This window comes from Bombus vosnesenskii, unplaced genomic scaffold (assembly GCF_011952255.1).
Source record: "Bombus vosnesenskii isolate JDL3184/JDL3185 unplaced genomic scaffold, Bvos_JDL3184-5_v1.1 scf7180000013267, whole genome shotgun sequence".
Classification (NCBI taxonomy): Eukaryota; Metazoa; Arthropoda; class Insecta; order Hymenoptera; family Apidae; genus Bombus; species Bombus vosnesenskii.
Window position 1 is genome coordinate 4750233 of NW_022882927.1, and position 18569 is coordinate 4768801.

The window sequence follows — 18569 nt, forward strand, 5'->3', positions numbered from 1 at the left end:
ATGTTCTAGAATGAATATAGAATCGAAAGTGTAGCATAGAAATTGCGCGCGACAATGGTGCTACCTAGCAGTGACACAAGAAAATCTTCTCAATACATTCCCATCTAAATAAATATCAAGTTTCGGGTTGCATATTAATGCATAGTCTCGTATCGAGATTAATGCGTGTGAAAAAATAAAAGTTGCTCGATGCTCGACGAAAATGTTTTCATCAATTTTAACGTGTCTTTATGTCATACAAATTTCATAGAAGTCTGAATTGAAACAATTTTACCATCTGTGGAGGATTCGTTCTAAATATCATATATACAGTAGTAGTGTACTCTCATGTGTGCATCACTATTCCTACACTAATTAGATACGTATTTTCCTGTACGTAAATTATACTTAATTCTTTATTTATTTTAGTTTTTTTATGTGACACTTTTATTGTGTAGAACATTTTAAGTATGTAAATGGATATATATACATATATGTATATTATACAAACATTTAAAGTGAACAAAAAGTTTATAATATACGAAATAAGTCTATTATAAGTTTGTTTTAATTACTTAAAAAGTTTTACAGGAACAAATAAGTATATACAAAATTAATTAATAAAACATTCAATCGTAAATAAACGTTATTAAAAAGAATAAAACCTATAAGAACAAATTTTTAATGATTAGTGTTACATACGTAGAATAAATTATTGAATAAAACACTGAATCGTAGGTAGGAAAATGGTTATCAAGAAAATAAAACCTATAAAAACAATTCTCAATGATCATTCGGTGTTATATGATAACATAAACGTGATTGGTGTGTACGCGGCATAAATTTATAACTTGATCATTGTTGACGCATAGCACCGCGAGAGTGCGCATTACTCAGTGAAAAAAATGGTGGTTATTTGGGTGTAGTCGGACGATTTTCTGCATCACAAATGTGAGTACCGGCTGACTAAGAAGTTACGAGTGCTGTTTGTCAGTGCGTCGCGAAGCTAATATGATCAGGTCGATATCAGAGGTAATGAAACAATCATATAATTGAACAAATATCTTATATATCCATACGAAACCGCTGATTCTAAGTAGATATTGTTGTTCACGCATCTCCGCATGACAAGTATACTTGCTTGTCTTCCCTATGTATTTTATCAGACAAAAATCATGGATAAATCGGTGACGTTCATAGAGAATGAAAAGATTCGAATTTATTCATAGGTCTCGAAGCTATTCGCCGCCAGACAATGTGTAAAATATGCACTGACGCGATATTTTTGGGATAGATGTCACATTATCTCTTTGGTGGTCTTGACTATATGCGCGCGTACGAATGTGTGCATTTATTTGATTTGCGGTATACGTGTGTAGTACTTCCTCTTCACCCCTTAATACGCATGTGTTCGGCATGCATTGTAACGGTGTGTCCGTGAGATACGTATATCACAGTATATACGTAAGACCTGCTACTTGCTATATACTGTCAACATTTTTCAAGTGACTGTTCCACGATGCTTGACAACATACTGCGATATTTAACGAAGTAAATTTTATTCCCCACCTGTTCATGTTCAATCTCTTTATTTCAACTTATTAATACTTCTCGCAGTTATTTCGTTGAACAAGTTTACGAAATCCATAAGTAATAATAAATACATAAGTGTTCGATTTATTAATAAATAACGAAATATTGTCTAGACGATATATTTAGTATATCTAAAGCACTAATTCTGAGATCGGCTGTCCTCACATTTATTGGCAGTCGACATGATCAACATTAGACTATTGATGTTGTTAAATTTATATAATCCGTCTGGTATATAAAACTGTTTGCAAAGTAGGGATTATAGTGAAACCAGAAGGACTAATACACACATGCAATTCTGCCCTCTGTAAAATAGATTAATTCAAGCTTTATTGATAGAATTCTATTTCTATCACAAAATGTTCTTCTATGTAGTTCTAATTTTGTTTTCCATTCCTTTTTTAAATAAACAATTTACTTCGTTTGTAGTTTTTTGCATATTCGTTACTCAAATAATTTGTAAATTATTCGTGCATTTAACATATGGTATGATGTACATATATAATATAAAATTATTTTAATAAAATTATTAATTCGCATTTAATGCAAACACTGATAAATTATTAACATTATTTAAAATTACAATAAAATTGTAATGATAAACATAATGAGATAAGCATACATATTTATTAATATTTAAAGTGTGTCATATAAAATATTTAAATAGAATGACGTAAAAATGATGTTTGTTATATATGAGAAATATTAATTTTAAATTATTTTTTACTCACAATACATGTGTATTATTACTTTGAACCATTAATAATAAACGATATTTATAACTTATAAACAAAGTAAATGTATAGCTTGCTTGAAATAGTGAATTATTTTTTAATATATATAATATTGAATCAAAATATACTTTAAAATCATCAATCTATTTTGAAAACTTATGTTGAATTAAAAGTTAAAGATAAGTTAAAAGATAAATTAAATATTCATATAATATTCAATCAGAACTTCGAAATTAAAAAATTTGTCTCATTTTATAAAAAATAGAAATCATAATGAAGATATTATCACAGTAAAGATATTATTATAAACAAAATAAATTCTTCATTTATTTATGAAATTTTTGTCATTAATATTTTATTACTATTATTAGTTACTATTATTAATATCAATATTTTTTCTGCTTTCAGAATCATTTAACTTCTTTGGTATTAAATATTTATTAAGAAATTGAAGTAACAGAGTATATTTGGTAAAGAAAGGAGGAAAAGATCTGTGATGAATATAAGAACCACATACTCTGTGCACTTATATAAATGCATCCAGTATTTTATAATTTGAAAGATAAAGTTAATTAAAGCTACTGTTTTTCTAAAAATCTTTATCTAAATCAAACTGAGAGAGAAAATATATATATATATAAAAATTTATATATATATATAAATATATATGTACATATATATAAAATAGAAGACAAGGATTTTTATAAAGTGAATTCTTTCATACGTTGGTTATGTGCAATGCCGAGATGCTGCAATGAAAACAAGGCAGTGAGTTCGGTTGGCACTAGTCGGGAACATAATACAGAAGATATTTTGTTAACACAGAGTCGTTCTTTTACAATTGGAAATCAGTTGGAATTAGAGGAAGATCCACCAATTGTTGAGAAATCACACAGAAGAGTAAGGTGTGATCTAAGTCCAGTTCCAACAAGCACAAGTACTAATTTGAATATAAAGCTTTTAAGTATTAAGGTAAACTTCTCATAAATTAGTTTTAGATTTATATTTTATCTGTTTATATACATGCTGTTAATTTCGCAAATTTATTACTGAACATTGTTAATATCTCTGTGCACACTTATTTATTATCACATTGAGGATTATAATACTAGTGTATTGATTACAGGCAGATAGAAATAGTCGTCAAGATCAAGTGGAGACTGGATCTGGTGGGTACAGAGAACGGAAGAAAGAAATTAAAAAGAGAGCAGCTATAGGCAATACAGTGCGTGGATTCCTCTCATCTGGCCACAGCAGGCAGGACAGGTATAATGATGTCTGTATCAAAATCATGCTTCTTACATTGTCATTTTTTATCTTCTGTCATTTAATTTCTTTGCTGTAATACATTCTTTGCTTTTCATTTAACTATACATGTTCAATATATATGTATATGTTTAATTTGGAATGCACTTTATAAAGATTGTTCTTTAATATACTATTTTACAGATTCCGTTTTCTAAATAATTATTCTATTACAATACATAATCTGAAATATGTCTCTAAGGAACAAAGTGTTTGTGTACCTCTAACTTTGAATTTTTGAATTACTGAATATAACAAACTATAATAATATATTAAATACTAAAACTACACATGCACAGGAATCTTTTGTATATCTCATCTGTACTGTACATGTACATATTGAAATTATTACAATCTTTAAAAAACATTACTTTAGAAAAATATATTAATTAAAATATTTTATGTGCTAAAATTAGTTGAAAAATTAGTGAATGCTGAAGTACTATAAAATCTAATCAAGAAATTTTTTCCACATGAAATTAGAAAATTTCATCAGGAAAAGTATAAAACCCAATATATTTTCAGAATTACTGACTCTGAACTTCAAGTATGAAATTTTATAGGTACTCAAAGGTTAGTAATTACATGATTTACATTATTGTCATACTGCAACATAGAACTATTCAATTATTATTTATTGTCATTTACACGTTCAAGAAAAAATAATAGTTTATCAACAACTATTGATTTAGTTTTTTGTTTTGGATTTTTATCATTATTATAGATTTGTGTATATCTTAAATTTATTTTTCAAACATTTTTCATACTTTTGCTTCCTTTAAGATTAAGTAGTACTTCAAACCATTATTCATAGCATTTCAATATTACATAATATAATGATTTCATAGCTGGCGTGTATGTACGAGTACATTTAGTACAGATGAGGCTAAACATTAATTTCTTAATTTAGATTTACTATTCTTCATAGTTATATAATAAAAGGTATTTGATTGCAAAATATATGTGTGTGTGTAACATTTTTCAATTTTTATCATATTCATAAAACACAATGTAATACATGAAACATTTCATGATGACAAATATGACTTCAATTTGGTGTAATCATACTTTCTGCTATAGTTTGTATTTATATTTTGTATTACAAAATAAAAGCTTTCTGCATACTTTGTATCTAAATTGAAATGCATATAATTATATGATTTAAGCGTAAAATTTGAACTTTGTCTCTTTTTATCAAAGAAAATAATATTTAAAAGAAGAATTTAACAAAAAGAAAAGGAAATATGGCGTAATAATTATGTAGTATGTTTAATGATGTTTTAGGTATGAGACAAATAGACAACAATCTTCAGGGGGAAGTGGCCTGTCAAGTTTATGTCCAAAGCTGGTGGCCAGTGGAGGAGGCGGTAATCAGAGTGGGATTAGCCTGGCAGTGGGCCACTTAGCCTCTCAAGAAGGAGTAGGTCCTTGCTCAGTTGTAACCACTCAAAGAATCCATAATCACACACATAATCACAAACGCCAAAGAAAATTATCTATTGTCTCACAAGCTGGCACTAGTGCTCATAGTTCTGGAGATAGAAAGGTATATTAGAAAACAAAAGCTTTTTTATATGTAAGTAATATTTTCATATAAGTATAAATTGTATGTTTTTACCTATTTTCTTAGACATCAAATCTAAGCCGTTCCTCTACACCAATTTGCAAAAAACAAGTGCGGACTCAAAGGGCTGATCATACGGATTCATTATCGATAACAAGTAACGGAGTCGCCAGTAGCTCACCTTCTTCTAAAAAGAAAGTTTTATCTGTGTTACGAATTTGTGAAAAATCATCATCTCGGAATCTCAATTCACCATCTTTAGATCATGAAAATGATCGCAGTTTTAGCGATGCAGAGGAAGCTATTACAGCAACAGAAAATGTGTTCAATGTGCCAGGTATTTTATACTTTCATTCAGCAACAATTTTTGTATACAGAACGTTTTACAGATTTTACTACGAAGTTCGCTTTTATGTACAGGATCCAGTTCCACACCTTCAACACCACTTAGCCGATTGAAATCAAAAAAATCAGACGAAGATGAAACGAGTGTGGAATACAATATTAGTAAAGAAGGTGCTGATTCCTCACGGAACCCATCAGACAAAAAAGGATCACTAGATTCCAACGAAGAAAAGACGTCTACATTAGAATGTTTCGAATCTTCTAAAACTTCGAATATTATAAGAAAAATATCGGCAAATAGTATCGACGAAGAAATAAGTGCACAGAATAAGCAAAAAGTAATTTCCACTTCTTCCACAAGTACGAAATCCAGCAATATAAAATCTAGAAACAAATATGTTGCAGAAAAGATGATTGAGCAACACAATAGCAAAAATTTAAAAGGAATAAATATGGAAAAAAACATAAATACAAGTTCGTCCACAGAAACATCCATGAGTTCAGCAGCTAATAAAAATAACGAAAAAACCAAACGGAAAACGTCTAACGAAGAGCCAAAATCTACTAATATTGCAGAGAATGAAGACTTAGCTAAAAATTCTGAGAAAAATGTGATAGATGATAAAAATGACATGCAACAAAGTGAAGAAATGGTAAAAAGCTCAAGATTTGTAACATCAAAGGTGTCAGAAGAAATTGTGGAAACTGAGATTAAAGATATAGATGCGCAAAGAGAAGTAGAAGAAGAAGTGACGATATATGATGAAGATGATAATGGCACCAGTATCAGTGATATTGTTGCTACTCAAGCGCTTCATGAATCTCTGAGTAAATTAGGTAAAGTACCACCATTAGATACTGAGTTGAAGAATGTCAAGGATACAAACACCCAAGACGAAACCAAGATGGTAAAAGATGAAAAAGAAAAGGAAGTCGTGCAAGAAGAAGCAGTGGAAGGATTTATTGGTCCTTTACTTGATGAAAATTTTAAAGCAGATGAAAAATTAACACAGAAAACAATGGCTATGGAGGAAGTACGAAATTTATTAATGAAAGTTAAAGTGCAAACTGTTGAAGATGATGATGACGAAGAAAAGGCTATAGGTATATCACCAGATGGTAGATTTTTAAAATTTGAAGAAGAAATTGGTAGAGGCAGCTTTAAGACTGTATATAGAGGTCTGGATACTCAAACTGGTGTAGCTGTTGCTTGGTGTGAATTGCAGGTCAGAGAAATGTAATTGAATGTTTGTATTACTTTTAAACAGATTTGTATATAATTATAACTTTTCTTTTAGGAAAAAAAATTAAATAAGACGGAAAGATTAAGATTTCGAGAGGAAGCAGAAATGTTGAAAGGTTTACAACACCCAAATATTGTCAGGTTTTATGACTATTGGGAAGTTACACTTACACGTAGAAAATATATTGTGCTAGTCACTGAACTTATGACTTCAGGAACCTTGAAAACGTACGTTTAAACTCATGAAAAATTTTAAAAATTCCTAATATTATAATTATAATTCTAAATTATTATGCAACTCCATATAGGTATCTGAGACGATTTAAAAAAATTAATCCAAAAGTTGTAAAATCTTGGTGTCGACAAATTTTGAAAGGCCTTAGTTTCTTGCATTCGAGGTCACCACCAATTATTCATCGTGATTTAAAATGTGACAATATCTTTATTACTGGTACCACAGGAAGTGTAAAAATTGGCGATTTAGGACTTGCTACTCTTAAAAACAGAAGTTTTGCAAAAAGCGTTATCGGAACACCTGAATTTATGGCACCAGAAATGTATGAAGAACATTACGATGAATCCGTTGACGTTTATGCGTTTGGAATGTGTATGCTTGAAATGGCTACTAGTGAATATCCATATTCAGAATGTACTGGACCGGCACAAATATATAAACGCGTAGTATCGGTAAATTGTTTAATGAACTTTTTATTATTTATATAGTATTCATTTTTATTCAACGTGTCAAACAACATATTGAATAATGTTTGTATTATACGCAGGGTGTAAAACCGCAAAGTTACGATAAAGTGGAAAATCCAGAAGTACGTGAGATTATAGAAATGTGCATTCGATTAAAGAAAGAAGAACGGCCTTTAGTTAAAGATCTTTTAAATCACGAATTTTTTGCGGACGATGTTGGCTTAAAATTAGAAATGGTTTCAAGAGATTCAGCTGTAGCGGATGCGGAATTATCGCGTGTTGAATTCCGACTTCGAGTGTTGGATCCCAAGAAACGTACTAACAAACATAAAGAGAACGAGGCGATACAGTTTGATTTTGACATTCAAACTGATAATGCAGAAGAAGTAGCCTCAGAAATGGCTAAATCTAGCCTTATACTTGAGGAAGATGTCAAGGCTGTAGCAAAAATGTTAAAATCGCAAATCAGCACTTTGTTGCGAGAGAGAGAAGAACGTAAAGCCAAAGAAGAAAAGGAACGTTTAGATCGAGAAGCGGATAGTGTTAATACAACCAATGAAAATTTGTTACAACAACAATTATTACTTCAACAAATGCAATTGCAACAGCAACAACAACAGATGCAATCAAATATGAGCATCCAAATGCAAGGTCAAGTACAAATGCAGTTGCAACAGAATCAAATACCTTTGCAACAACAGCAACAAATGCAAACTGCTGCACAACAACCTCAGCAACACAATTTACAACCACAACAAGTCCAATTGGTTCAACAGCAACCATTAATGCAGCAACAAACGTCTGTTGTTCAGCCACAGCAAGCACAACAAATGCAACAAGTGACTCAGGTTTCACAACAGCAAGTGCAGTACCAACAACAGCAATATCAACAGCAGTTACAACAACAATATCAACAACAACAGCCACAACAATTTCCTCAGCATGTTTCGCAAAATTTAACTGCTACTTCTTCACAATGCTCTACCCCTCAGACTGTACAGACTCAACCACAATTTCCTCAAGTATCTCAACAAATACAACAACAGCAACATTTACATCAGCAACAACAGTACATACAACTGAATCAAATGAATGTGCCGCAACAGATGGGTCATCAAATACAACAACCACAGATACAAATTTTATCACAACCTCAACATATGCATCAGCAAATATCGCAACCTCCACAAGTGCAATATTCTCAACCGCAAATACAGCATGTTCAAAATCAGCAGTACTATCAGCAGAATACGACAGGAACCTCAGGATACAGCACGCAACCCCTATATCAACAAAATATATCTCAACAAGTGTATCATTCGTATGCCAGCTCAAGTTCCTCCGGCCATGTCGAGATTTTATCATCCAATCAGCCTACAGCCCAAATTTATTCTCATCCAAGTATCCCTCAAAATACAGCACCTCCAACTTCACAACCTTACATGCAACCACAACCAGGACAAGTGCAACCATCTGTACCAACTGGTCTAAATCTTCAGAGCACATCATCAGCAACTCATATACAAAATACAATAACATCAACAATTCCAAATATGCAAAGTGCACCTACTCTTATTTCGAACAGTGGACATCAATCTCAGCCTCAACAAAATGTCTTAGTTCAAATGAAATATTCGCAAAGTTCTAGTATCCCTACTTCTGTACCCATATCAGCTGGGATTTCTGTGCCATCAACGACAGTGTCTCAGCAACAACAGCATTTCATTTCAAACACAGAACAGCTATGTTCTAACACAGAAAGATCATCTTTATCTAAACAAGATACAATGGATTCTGTGCAATCTTTACCAACAGACATACCGCCTACTATTCAGGATCAAGGAAATGTCTCTAACGTGTCTAACATAAGCACATCTCAAGCAGCAATGCCAAATGAAGGGTAAATATATAAAGTTTCAATGAATCTTTAAATAAATATTGTTTAAGAAACTGACCAATATTTTGTTTATATAGAATAAATCAAGAAAGTGCAGAGAATGTCACTTCATCCGAAAGATCTAGAGTAAAAAGATCCGGTACGAAACGTAAGAAACCTGGTATCAAATTAACAGTTTTGTCTGTAAGTAGTAATGAGGGACAATCAATGATTGTTGAATGTCAGTTAGATACCAGCAAACAAAAAACTGTGACATTTAAATTTGATAGAGATGATATGGTACCTACTGACATTGCTAATAACCTGGTAAGTAAATAATAAAATTTTATATGTTAATATTTTTATCTTCAAAATTTTTATTATTATTCTATTCTTATTTTCTTCAGGTTGCTGAAAATTTATTGCCACAATCTCAATGTGAAACGTTCGTTGAATTGATAGAAGACATCGTTAAACAATTACGTTTGGATCCTACACGGGCTTTACCTTTAGTAGCACATGGTCCACCAGATCAATCTGCCGGTGGTAGTCCGGTTACGAGTCGTCGACCTAGAGATCGTGACCACAGTCTTGATACAGCTAAGGTAATGGTTTTCTTTCCGTTTTTTCAATTTGTTTTATAGATATTAATATACTACGAATATAATGAAATTTATACAATTTATCTACAAAGGAAATTCGTTTTCTTTTTTTTTCTTTTTTTTCTGTTTTTTTATCAGAGAACAAATAGAAATAAATTTTGAAATAGAAGTTTTCAACAAAGATCATTGTCATTAGTATTATTACTTAAGAACCTGATACACAAAAGTCCATAATGCATATCATAGGACTATTTTGCTTGTTGTAAGTTCTTTTCTTGAAATAATAGAACCATGTTTCTTATATATTTCATACTAAAATAACGTTGTGGTTACGCTCGAGATGTATATCTCGTGATCCCATAAAAAAAAACACAAGGGTGTACCTCCAAGGTATAATTGGTGTGTATCGTTTTGGACGCAGCAGGTGAGACATGGCTCGCTAACTCGTCAAAGCAGCCACCGATCGTCGTACAAAATCCATCGTAGACACCGTTCGGTGAGTTCATCGTCCCCTCTATACCTTATCCTGTTTCCTATATTTCATCGTATAATCGTGGACGTTTGTGCATCCTTTTTGATTCATGATACATTGTGTTCGGACATTTGTGTATCTTTTGAAGTACAGCAATATTATATGACGACATTTCCTGCATATTAAATTCCTCCTATAGGCAATTCGTATAACATAACGGTTAGACTATGGCCAGGGCATACTTTATACTTTAATTTTTATATATTTATTCTTAATTATATATTACATTTAATTTTTACTTGAAAATTTTTCAGGAAAATTCACTCTTTTATGAAGATTATAATTTCTATTAGCAGTATATTACAATACATTTATATATAAGAGAATCCTATATATATATGAAATAATAAACAACATTCATACAACATTCTTTAGAAATGAATGAAATTGTACTTATTTAAATAGATTTTTTTGTAACATAATAGCATTGTAAGATATGCATTCTTTATTAAAAATACCTATTTGTGTTTCCCTTTTTTAATTTATTTTAAATATACTTAGTAATGTAACCGACTTATATAACTGTATTTTGCAATAATTATTTCATTTATGCCGCTATTTGGTTTTGTTTACGTGCATTGTAATTATTTTATTGGTAAAAGGTAAACTTTGATAGCTAGATAATTATTTTCTGTATGATTCCAGAGAGACGAAACTTCCAATACTTCTACACCTACGAAATTATTACCGATTGACCAAATTCTTTCTCACATTACGGGCTCCACCTCCATGGATAAGCAACAAAATGTGCAAACGCCTGATAGCCAAATGGGTCCTGAAAACACATCAGCTGAAGCATCCAGAAGATCATCGACCTCTACACAAAATACGGATACATTAACACCAACTAATTTACCAAGCGATCCCACTGATCCAACTCAGGAAACCATAGTTTCTGCAGCAGCAGACACAGTGTTAGACGCGCAAAGTATACTTAAAGATGAAACAGCTAAATCAACGTATATCCAAAGTCAAATAACCGATTCGACTGTAAATCAAATAAATGAAAAATCTAAAGAATCCGTCGTTCAAGATGCAATGGAACAAGAGAAAGAAACGAATAAAGAGACACACTTTGATGCCATAACTGCAGAAGTAGCTACATTAACTGCGCCACCTCCAGCACGAAAAATTTCTCGTTTTTTAGTTAGCCCTGTAGTTGAACAGAAGATTGTTACAAGTGAAGAAGAAGGATCTACTTCTGTAGAAAATGCAGATAAATCTAATGTATTAACAGCTCAGCCTAGTTCATTATCGCAATCAAATACGATTGATGAGGGGCAAGTAAAACACGATGATCTAGAAGTAAATGTTTTAGAAGCACAAACTATGGTTCCTGAAAAATCTAATATCGAAATCGTTACGCAAAATCCTCAATGTATCGCAGAACAAGTAGACACTGTTCAAACAATTCAACAACCAGTACAACAATCAATTGCTCTTCAAAGTACTGTACAAGGGCAAGCAATCCTATCCATATCACAAATGCAACAGAATGTTAGTGCTGTGCAATCTAGTCAACAAAATGTAATGGTTCCAGGATCAGCAATAACGCATCAATCGCCTCAACAGGTACAAGTTGTATCTCAAAATGTAGCCATGCCACAAAAGGATTCACAAACTCAAGTTGCATCGAGCGGAATCAATATATCAGGACAATATCAAAATCAATCTATGCCATGCAATATTCTATTACAGCAACAACAAATTCCTATACAACAAAGTTTAACGCAAATGCACATTCAGCCGGAACATCAGCATCAGGGACAAATGCAAGCTCAGCGACCATTGCAACAATTTCAACATCAACAAATACCACAACAACATCAACAATATGTGATACTTCCTAGACATATTCCACAATTACAACCAACCACAATTATAGATGAAAGAAACCGCAGGATTTCTAATATTTCTACAACATCGAACATGTCTACGGATTCGCAAATTTCGGAAATTGCTAATATGACGGACGATAAGAAGCAAACAATGATCATGCCCAATTTATCAATGCCCCAAACGCAGCATGTACAATTTATTTCTCAACCAGATGGACCAAATATCACTCCTTTACCACAGACTGTTTTGGAACCAATCCAACAGCTTCAAACAGCACCTCAAGCTACAGTGAATGTCCCAGCAAATGTATCTGTACCTGTTTCAGTTCCTGCCCATCAAGCTGCCACTGTAGAAGTTGCTCCTAAAGTTACACTTAAAACAAAAGAGGTCTCATCAACACTTCCAGATTTAGCACAAAATTTAGCAAATATACTTTCAAACCCGAAATCGAAATCTGTAACTCCTCATTGTTTAACTACCCACGAACCAAACCAAACTGTAAATATCCCAGGAACTACAATACTCGAATATAAACCTACTCTCCAGTCTGAACAGTATTTTCAACCTATTCAACCAGAAGCAAGTCAAATACAAATGCAACCGCAATTACAGCATAATTATCAAGTGAACACAACACAGCAAGGAATTCCACAAACATTTCAATTTAGTCAACAACCTCATCAAGCACAAATACCTCTGCAGCAAACAATGCAACTGAATGCAACTCATCAGATCGACCCTCAGTTACAAATGGCGCAACAAAATTTTCAACAGAGCAAATGGACTGCTTCTATGAATCAAAATATTATACAGCAATCTGCGTCAATCAGACATATTCAACAGATTCAACCACAATCGCAACAAACTATGCCACAACATGTTATACAAGAAACTCAAAATATAGAAAGTTGCATTTCTTCCGATCAATCTCAGCTTCATTTAAAGCTCCCTGATCAACAACTCTTAGGAAAAGTATCTGAAACAGAAGCTCAAGATGCTAATTTAGCTGGGTATGTATAGTATATATAATATTGCCAAATGTTTAATACAGGTATGTTTATACATTAATTTATTTTGTCTATATATTAGGCGTACAAGTTCCGAATATCCTTTATTATCGGAGAACGAAAGCTCTAGCCATGATATAACTCCTGAACATACGATCGTTGAATCTGTAGATTCGGTATTATTTACACAAAATCAAGCATTGCAACAACAACAGCAGCAGCAGCAACACCAACAACAGCAACAACATCGAAAGCTTAGTCAACAGAATTCGCTAGATAAAGTCACAGATACGACTACTGGAACTAGTGTTCTAGGTGGAACAGGTCCACAAACAATAGCAGATCTCCATCAGAAGCTTGTTCAATTAACAAGTCAGCCGTCCGAAGCGCTTAATGTAGGCACACCTCCTATAAGTTATCCAGCTACTCCTCATAATCACCAGATAATAGGTGGATATGATGCCTACATGCATTCTTTACAACAGAAACTTGTTAATATTGGCATGCCAATTTCCACTACACATGGCATAGTAAGTAATTTAAAAAATATAAAGAATTAAATTTTTTTGTATTTTGTATTAATAATATGATAAATACATAGCAGGGTCCTCTATCACCTCAGACTACAATACAGTCGACTACAAACTTGACTGATTCAAATGTTCCAACAAGTGTGGAAAGTTCTGTTTTAACTCAAGAAAGCTCAATTCAACAACTTACGCTTTCTCAAACTGTAGGTTTTACGTTAAGAACGTCATATACATTTGTCTTGAAAGATTTAAATTAATAAAATATAAAATTTTCTTATGTTCAGCATGTAGATTGCTCTCTCGATAGTCCAACTCCAACACCTGGAGGGGCTCCTGTAGGGTCTGAAACTATGAGTCCGAGTAAAGAGAGTATAAAAGTTCGAATCCAAAGACCGGGATCTCGTCTCCAAGAATTAGAACAAGAATTAGCAAAAATTCACAGAGGATCGATTCCAGCAACAGCTTCTCCACAACCTTTAACACCTCCTGTATCCATCAGTTCTGTTCCGCCGTCGTCCGTTGGTTCTATTCAGCTGCAACCATCATTACAGTCTACTCAAAGTTTATTGACTACTGTTCCACCTGTAACTGCTGTACCTGTTGCTACCGTTACTCCCAGTGTCTTTACATCACGCTCTGATACGAACACTCCAGTGCAAGTAGAATCTCAAGAAAATGTTTCCGAGGTACATATAGAGTATATTTAAGTATAGCAAATTTCGGTATTTCCAACGAGCGTTCTTGAAAAATAACTAACTAATTTTAACTAATAGAAGGTTAGTACAACACAGCCTGTTAGGAAAATATCAAGATTCGTGGTTTCCAAGGTCGCAGGTCCTCCTAGTAATGCTACTACACCGATTCAACAACATACTGATATGTCAAAAAATCAAACAGAAGATTCGAAGGTTTATCATATAGATGACACACAGGGTAAGTATTCTAAAGATCAATGAAATAGATACATTTAGAAATGTTTAAAAATTAAATATTCATGAATTACAGGTACACCAGTACAAATAACTCACAGCCGTGAAGGTTCTCTTCCACCTACGCAAATTACTCAGCCTATTAATGCTCCTGTTGTAGAAGTAAATACATAGCTTTTATTAAGTATATGTTTAATTAATTTATGTGCCATTAACCCAACTGTTAATATTATTTATAGCAAGCAGAAAAAGATGAGAGATTTTGGACATTAACACCAAGTGAAGAATATCAATTGCTTATAAAAAAGTAGGTTTACATTTATAAAAATTTCATCTTACAGTTTTATAATAATTAAAAATTAACTTCTTTTACTTCTGTATATATACAGGCAAACTATGGAATTGGAATCCCTGCAAAGAAGACACAGAGAAGAATTGGAACGATTTCAACAGCATCAATTGCAGCTATTAATTCAACAGCAACAGCAAGCAAGTGCACTTCATCAACATCACCATCAACATCATCCAGTACTTTATCATACTGTTACGACTAGTGTGCCAGGTTAGTCATTAATAGTAACTTTAAGTAACTTTAAACAACTATTTTATACGTCCCATTTCAATCATTATATTTCATCGTCCCTTGTAATGACATAATTCTTTTCCTAACAGGACAAACTAGACTTCCAGGTACAGAAGACTATTTAATGTTTAACACAACGCCCCAAACTCCTTTACAAAAAGCTCCAAGTAATTATCCAGATACCGATGAAACATTACGATTAGCTATGCAGAAATTGAAGCAAACTCCTTTGCAACTACAACCACAACAGGCGGCAACTGGAATACCACACGCTTATGTTATTCCAATTCCAGTAGTGCCTTCTGAAACTATGCAAAACGTGTCTACTCAACAACCTACTACTTATACAAGTGAACTAACTGAATCTCTAGAGCCAGCACATAATCCGACAATTATAAATTCAACACAATATCAGTTCACGCCTATATTACCAGATGGAACAAATTATGCAGTATCCTCTACTGGATCATTAGTTACACCTATACCGATATCAAGTTCAACGGGAAGTGGAGGTTACATCCAGTATCACGATAATCAAACATTATCAAATTTTCAAACATTTAGTTGCACACCACATGGTGGTTTCTTTTTACCAGCTGGCTATCGGCTAATATATGCTCCTTCTGGTGGAACGTCTCAGTCGCAGCCAGCTACACCAGCTACCCCACATATAGGAAATTCTCATGACGGTACACCGCCGGCAGAACCTTTGCACGCAGCAAATGTTGACAATTCAACAGCTCCACCTTCCCATACCGATCAATAACGTAATCTTCAGCAAGTTATGATCTATATTTTTCGATTTACTCATTTTCGTAATACATTCTTTATTTAAACGTGTTGCCCTTATCCACTAGTATGAGAATCATGCATTATTACAATTGTTATTCTATTATAGTTTTGCTAATACGTATTGCTACCCTCGTCTTCGTGGATATGTATGCGAGGAGATGCGAATGAAAGTATTTAGGATGTATTTGATATTGTAACATCCGTGCGTATCGTTAAAATATTCTCGTTATCTGTGCGTCAGCATATTAATTATTTGATATGTGCCTCGCAGCGAAATTAAAACTCTCAATTCGTACACGGAGAATATTTTGAATGAACGAATTAAGCTTCTGGACAAAAAAAAAAAACATAGGAAAGAAAAAGAAATAAAATATTGAAATTGAGGATAGAGGCCTTTACATGTACTGTGCTTATATCTTATTGTAGTAAATACCCTTCTTTAGTAAAAATGCTTGTTAAAAGACTTTTTCTGCTCTCAATTTATTGATAGCACAGTCCACATTAGTACAGGCCTCAGCTAGTCTTACAAATGATGGCATACAGCCATTCTGCTCGATATATATGTATAACTGTTAATGTATACTGAATGCTTTGGACAGAGAATGTATGTTTACGTGTGCATGGATGTGATTGCAGGAGTCAGACAGAGAAGAAATATGATTAATATAGTCACTGTTATGCTTTAATGTATTTCTAGCGATTTTACCTATTTCAATTAAAAAAAAAAGTCATGTGTTACTAGTTAGCAGTTTCATGTATCTTATCTAATATTATATCAACTATTATCTTTTTTAGACTTGATTGTGAATATTTTTATTATTGCATATTTAATTTATCGAAGTTTATTTCATTTGAATTGGCATTTCATTTACAATACGTTCTGAAATACATTTGCGCAATCCATTCCTTTGAATATTTTAGGAATTTTTGTTATTTAGCACTTCAATTTCTGATAAAATGGTGATGAAAATAATGGTAATCATCATAGATATTGAGAATCTAATTAAGAAAAAAAGAAACTCAATAGGAACATGACATATGTATGAAATTCATACATGTTTTAACAATATCAAAAATAAAATAATCTAGTGCTTGTGTTACATCCCAAAAAATATATTTTAAATTTTCATCTGTGCTATCACATATTGCATTTTGCAATATAGTTAAGAATAGCTTATTTGTATAACTACAAATATTACTGCTGTTTATTGGTAATTATAATGTTATCTTTATTTCGTTCAAATAATTGCAGTTCGCGTCGTTTTTAATGTTGCGATTTACTACTGCTTTAAGCATGAATTTATTATTATCAGTATTAGAATTTCGAAAATTATTTTAAAATTTTGAATATGAAGTTTTTTCTTGTAATTTCCAAGTTATTGATACTTGATCATGATATTATATTAAATTACACTCAATTGTTTCATATACACATATGTTTTATTTCTAAGTTTTGCATACCATAATTCCGTTATTTCGTTTTCCATTTTATTTGGGAGAAAATATAATTATACCTTTAAATCCAGTTAATCCACCTGGTAATAAATTCATGTGGCTGTTGAACGAAACATTATAATATAGGTAATTGTATGTATTTCTTATGGAAATGCATTGCAATTATTCTTATATAGTTACTTTAAATAAATTTATTAGATAATACTCAAAGAAAATGCATAACATGTAATACTTAATGTACATATTATTCATTTACTGTTAGGTGGATTGGCTTTTGATAAAGATGCAGCTTCTATGTTTGTTAATAAAAGCTGAGTATATGAAGTTTCTAAAATAAACTATATTTAAATGTAATAATTTACAGTGATATAGTTTGGTAAAAATTGATTTTTAATTTCTTAAATTTATTCATTGAATGTGATGAAATGCATGAAATAAGACAATAGAAATGAATATTATTTCATTAACAGCATTGCAACGGACTACTTCCTTCCAAATATATTTTACACAATGTGATTTTAAATATACATAGTATTATAATGATAATGATGATGATATAATTGGAGTAAATTTTTGTAAAACATTATTGTTGTTTTACCAAAGAATACCAAACCGCACTGTTACATACAAGAAAAAATCACAATATGAATTCATCATAATTTTCTTCTACTAATATGGCATCTAACTTGATGGAATTGAACAACTTAGTACATTCAGACATAGGTATTACAATATATTTTTCAGAAAATATGACAAAAAAACAAGTAAATCATATTTTGCTACATTTAAAAGATTCACACATAAAGTCTTAGTACATATTGATGGATCAGAATTTAATGAACTAATTTATTACAGTTATTTAATTTATTTAACAGATTCATATAATTAATTGCAAGCATATATAGATAATTTGTTGATTTATATATATATATATACATGATTTATATACATATATATAT

The 18569-nt window shown here is 32.0% G+C and overlaps 1 protein-coding gene across 8 annotated transcripts; it reads left to right on the forward strand.

Moving 5' to 3' along the window:
* Positions 1–130: 130 nt before the first annotated feature.
* LOC117230439 (protein split ends) lies at positions 131–17964 on the forward strand. 8 transcript variants are annotated; one of them, XM_033487895.1, is made up of 21 exons: positions 131–372; positions 2715–3278; positions 3433–3572; positions 4896–5157; positions 5242–5512; positions 5596–6746; positions 6819–6991; positions 7072–7450; positions 7546–9365; positions 9440–9668; positions 9749–9946; positions 10365–10439; positions 11121–13324; positions 13404–13851; positions 13923–14054; positions 14136–14537; positions 14625–14784; positions 14857–14942; positions 15020–15087; positions 15170–15342; positions 15453–17964. In XM_033487895.1, the coding sequence occupies exons 2-21, from the start codon at positions 3045–3047 to the stop codon at positions 16127–16129; spliced, it is 9282 nt and encodes a 3093-aa protein (XP_033343786.1). In that variant the 5' UTR covers positions 131–372; positions 2715–3044; the 3' UTR covers positions 16130–17964. The 8 variants fall into 8 exon arrangements, with proteins under 8 accessions (XP_033343786.1, XP_033343789.1, XP_033343788.1 ...); XM_033487898.1 differs by lacking the exon at positions 131–372 and adding an exon at positions 734–1011 and having other exon boundaries at positions 14628–14784; XM_033487897.1 differs by lacking the exon at positions 131–372 and adding an exon at positions 735–1011 and having other exon boundaries at positions 13926–14054.
* The last annotated feature ends 605 nt before the right edge of the window (positions 17965–18569 follow it).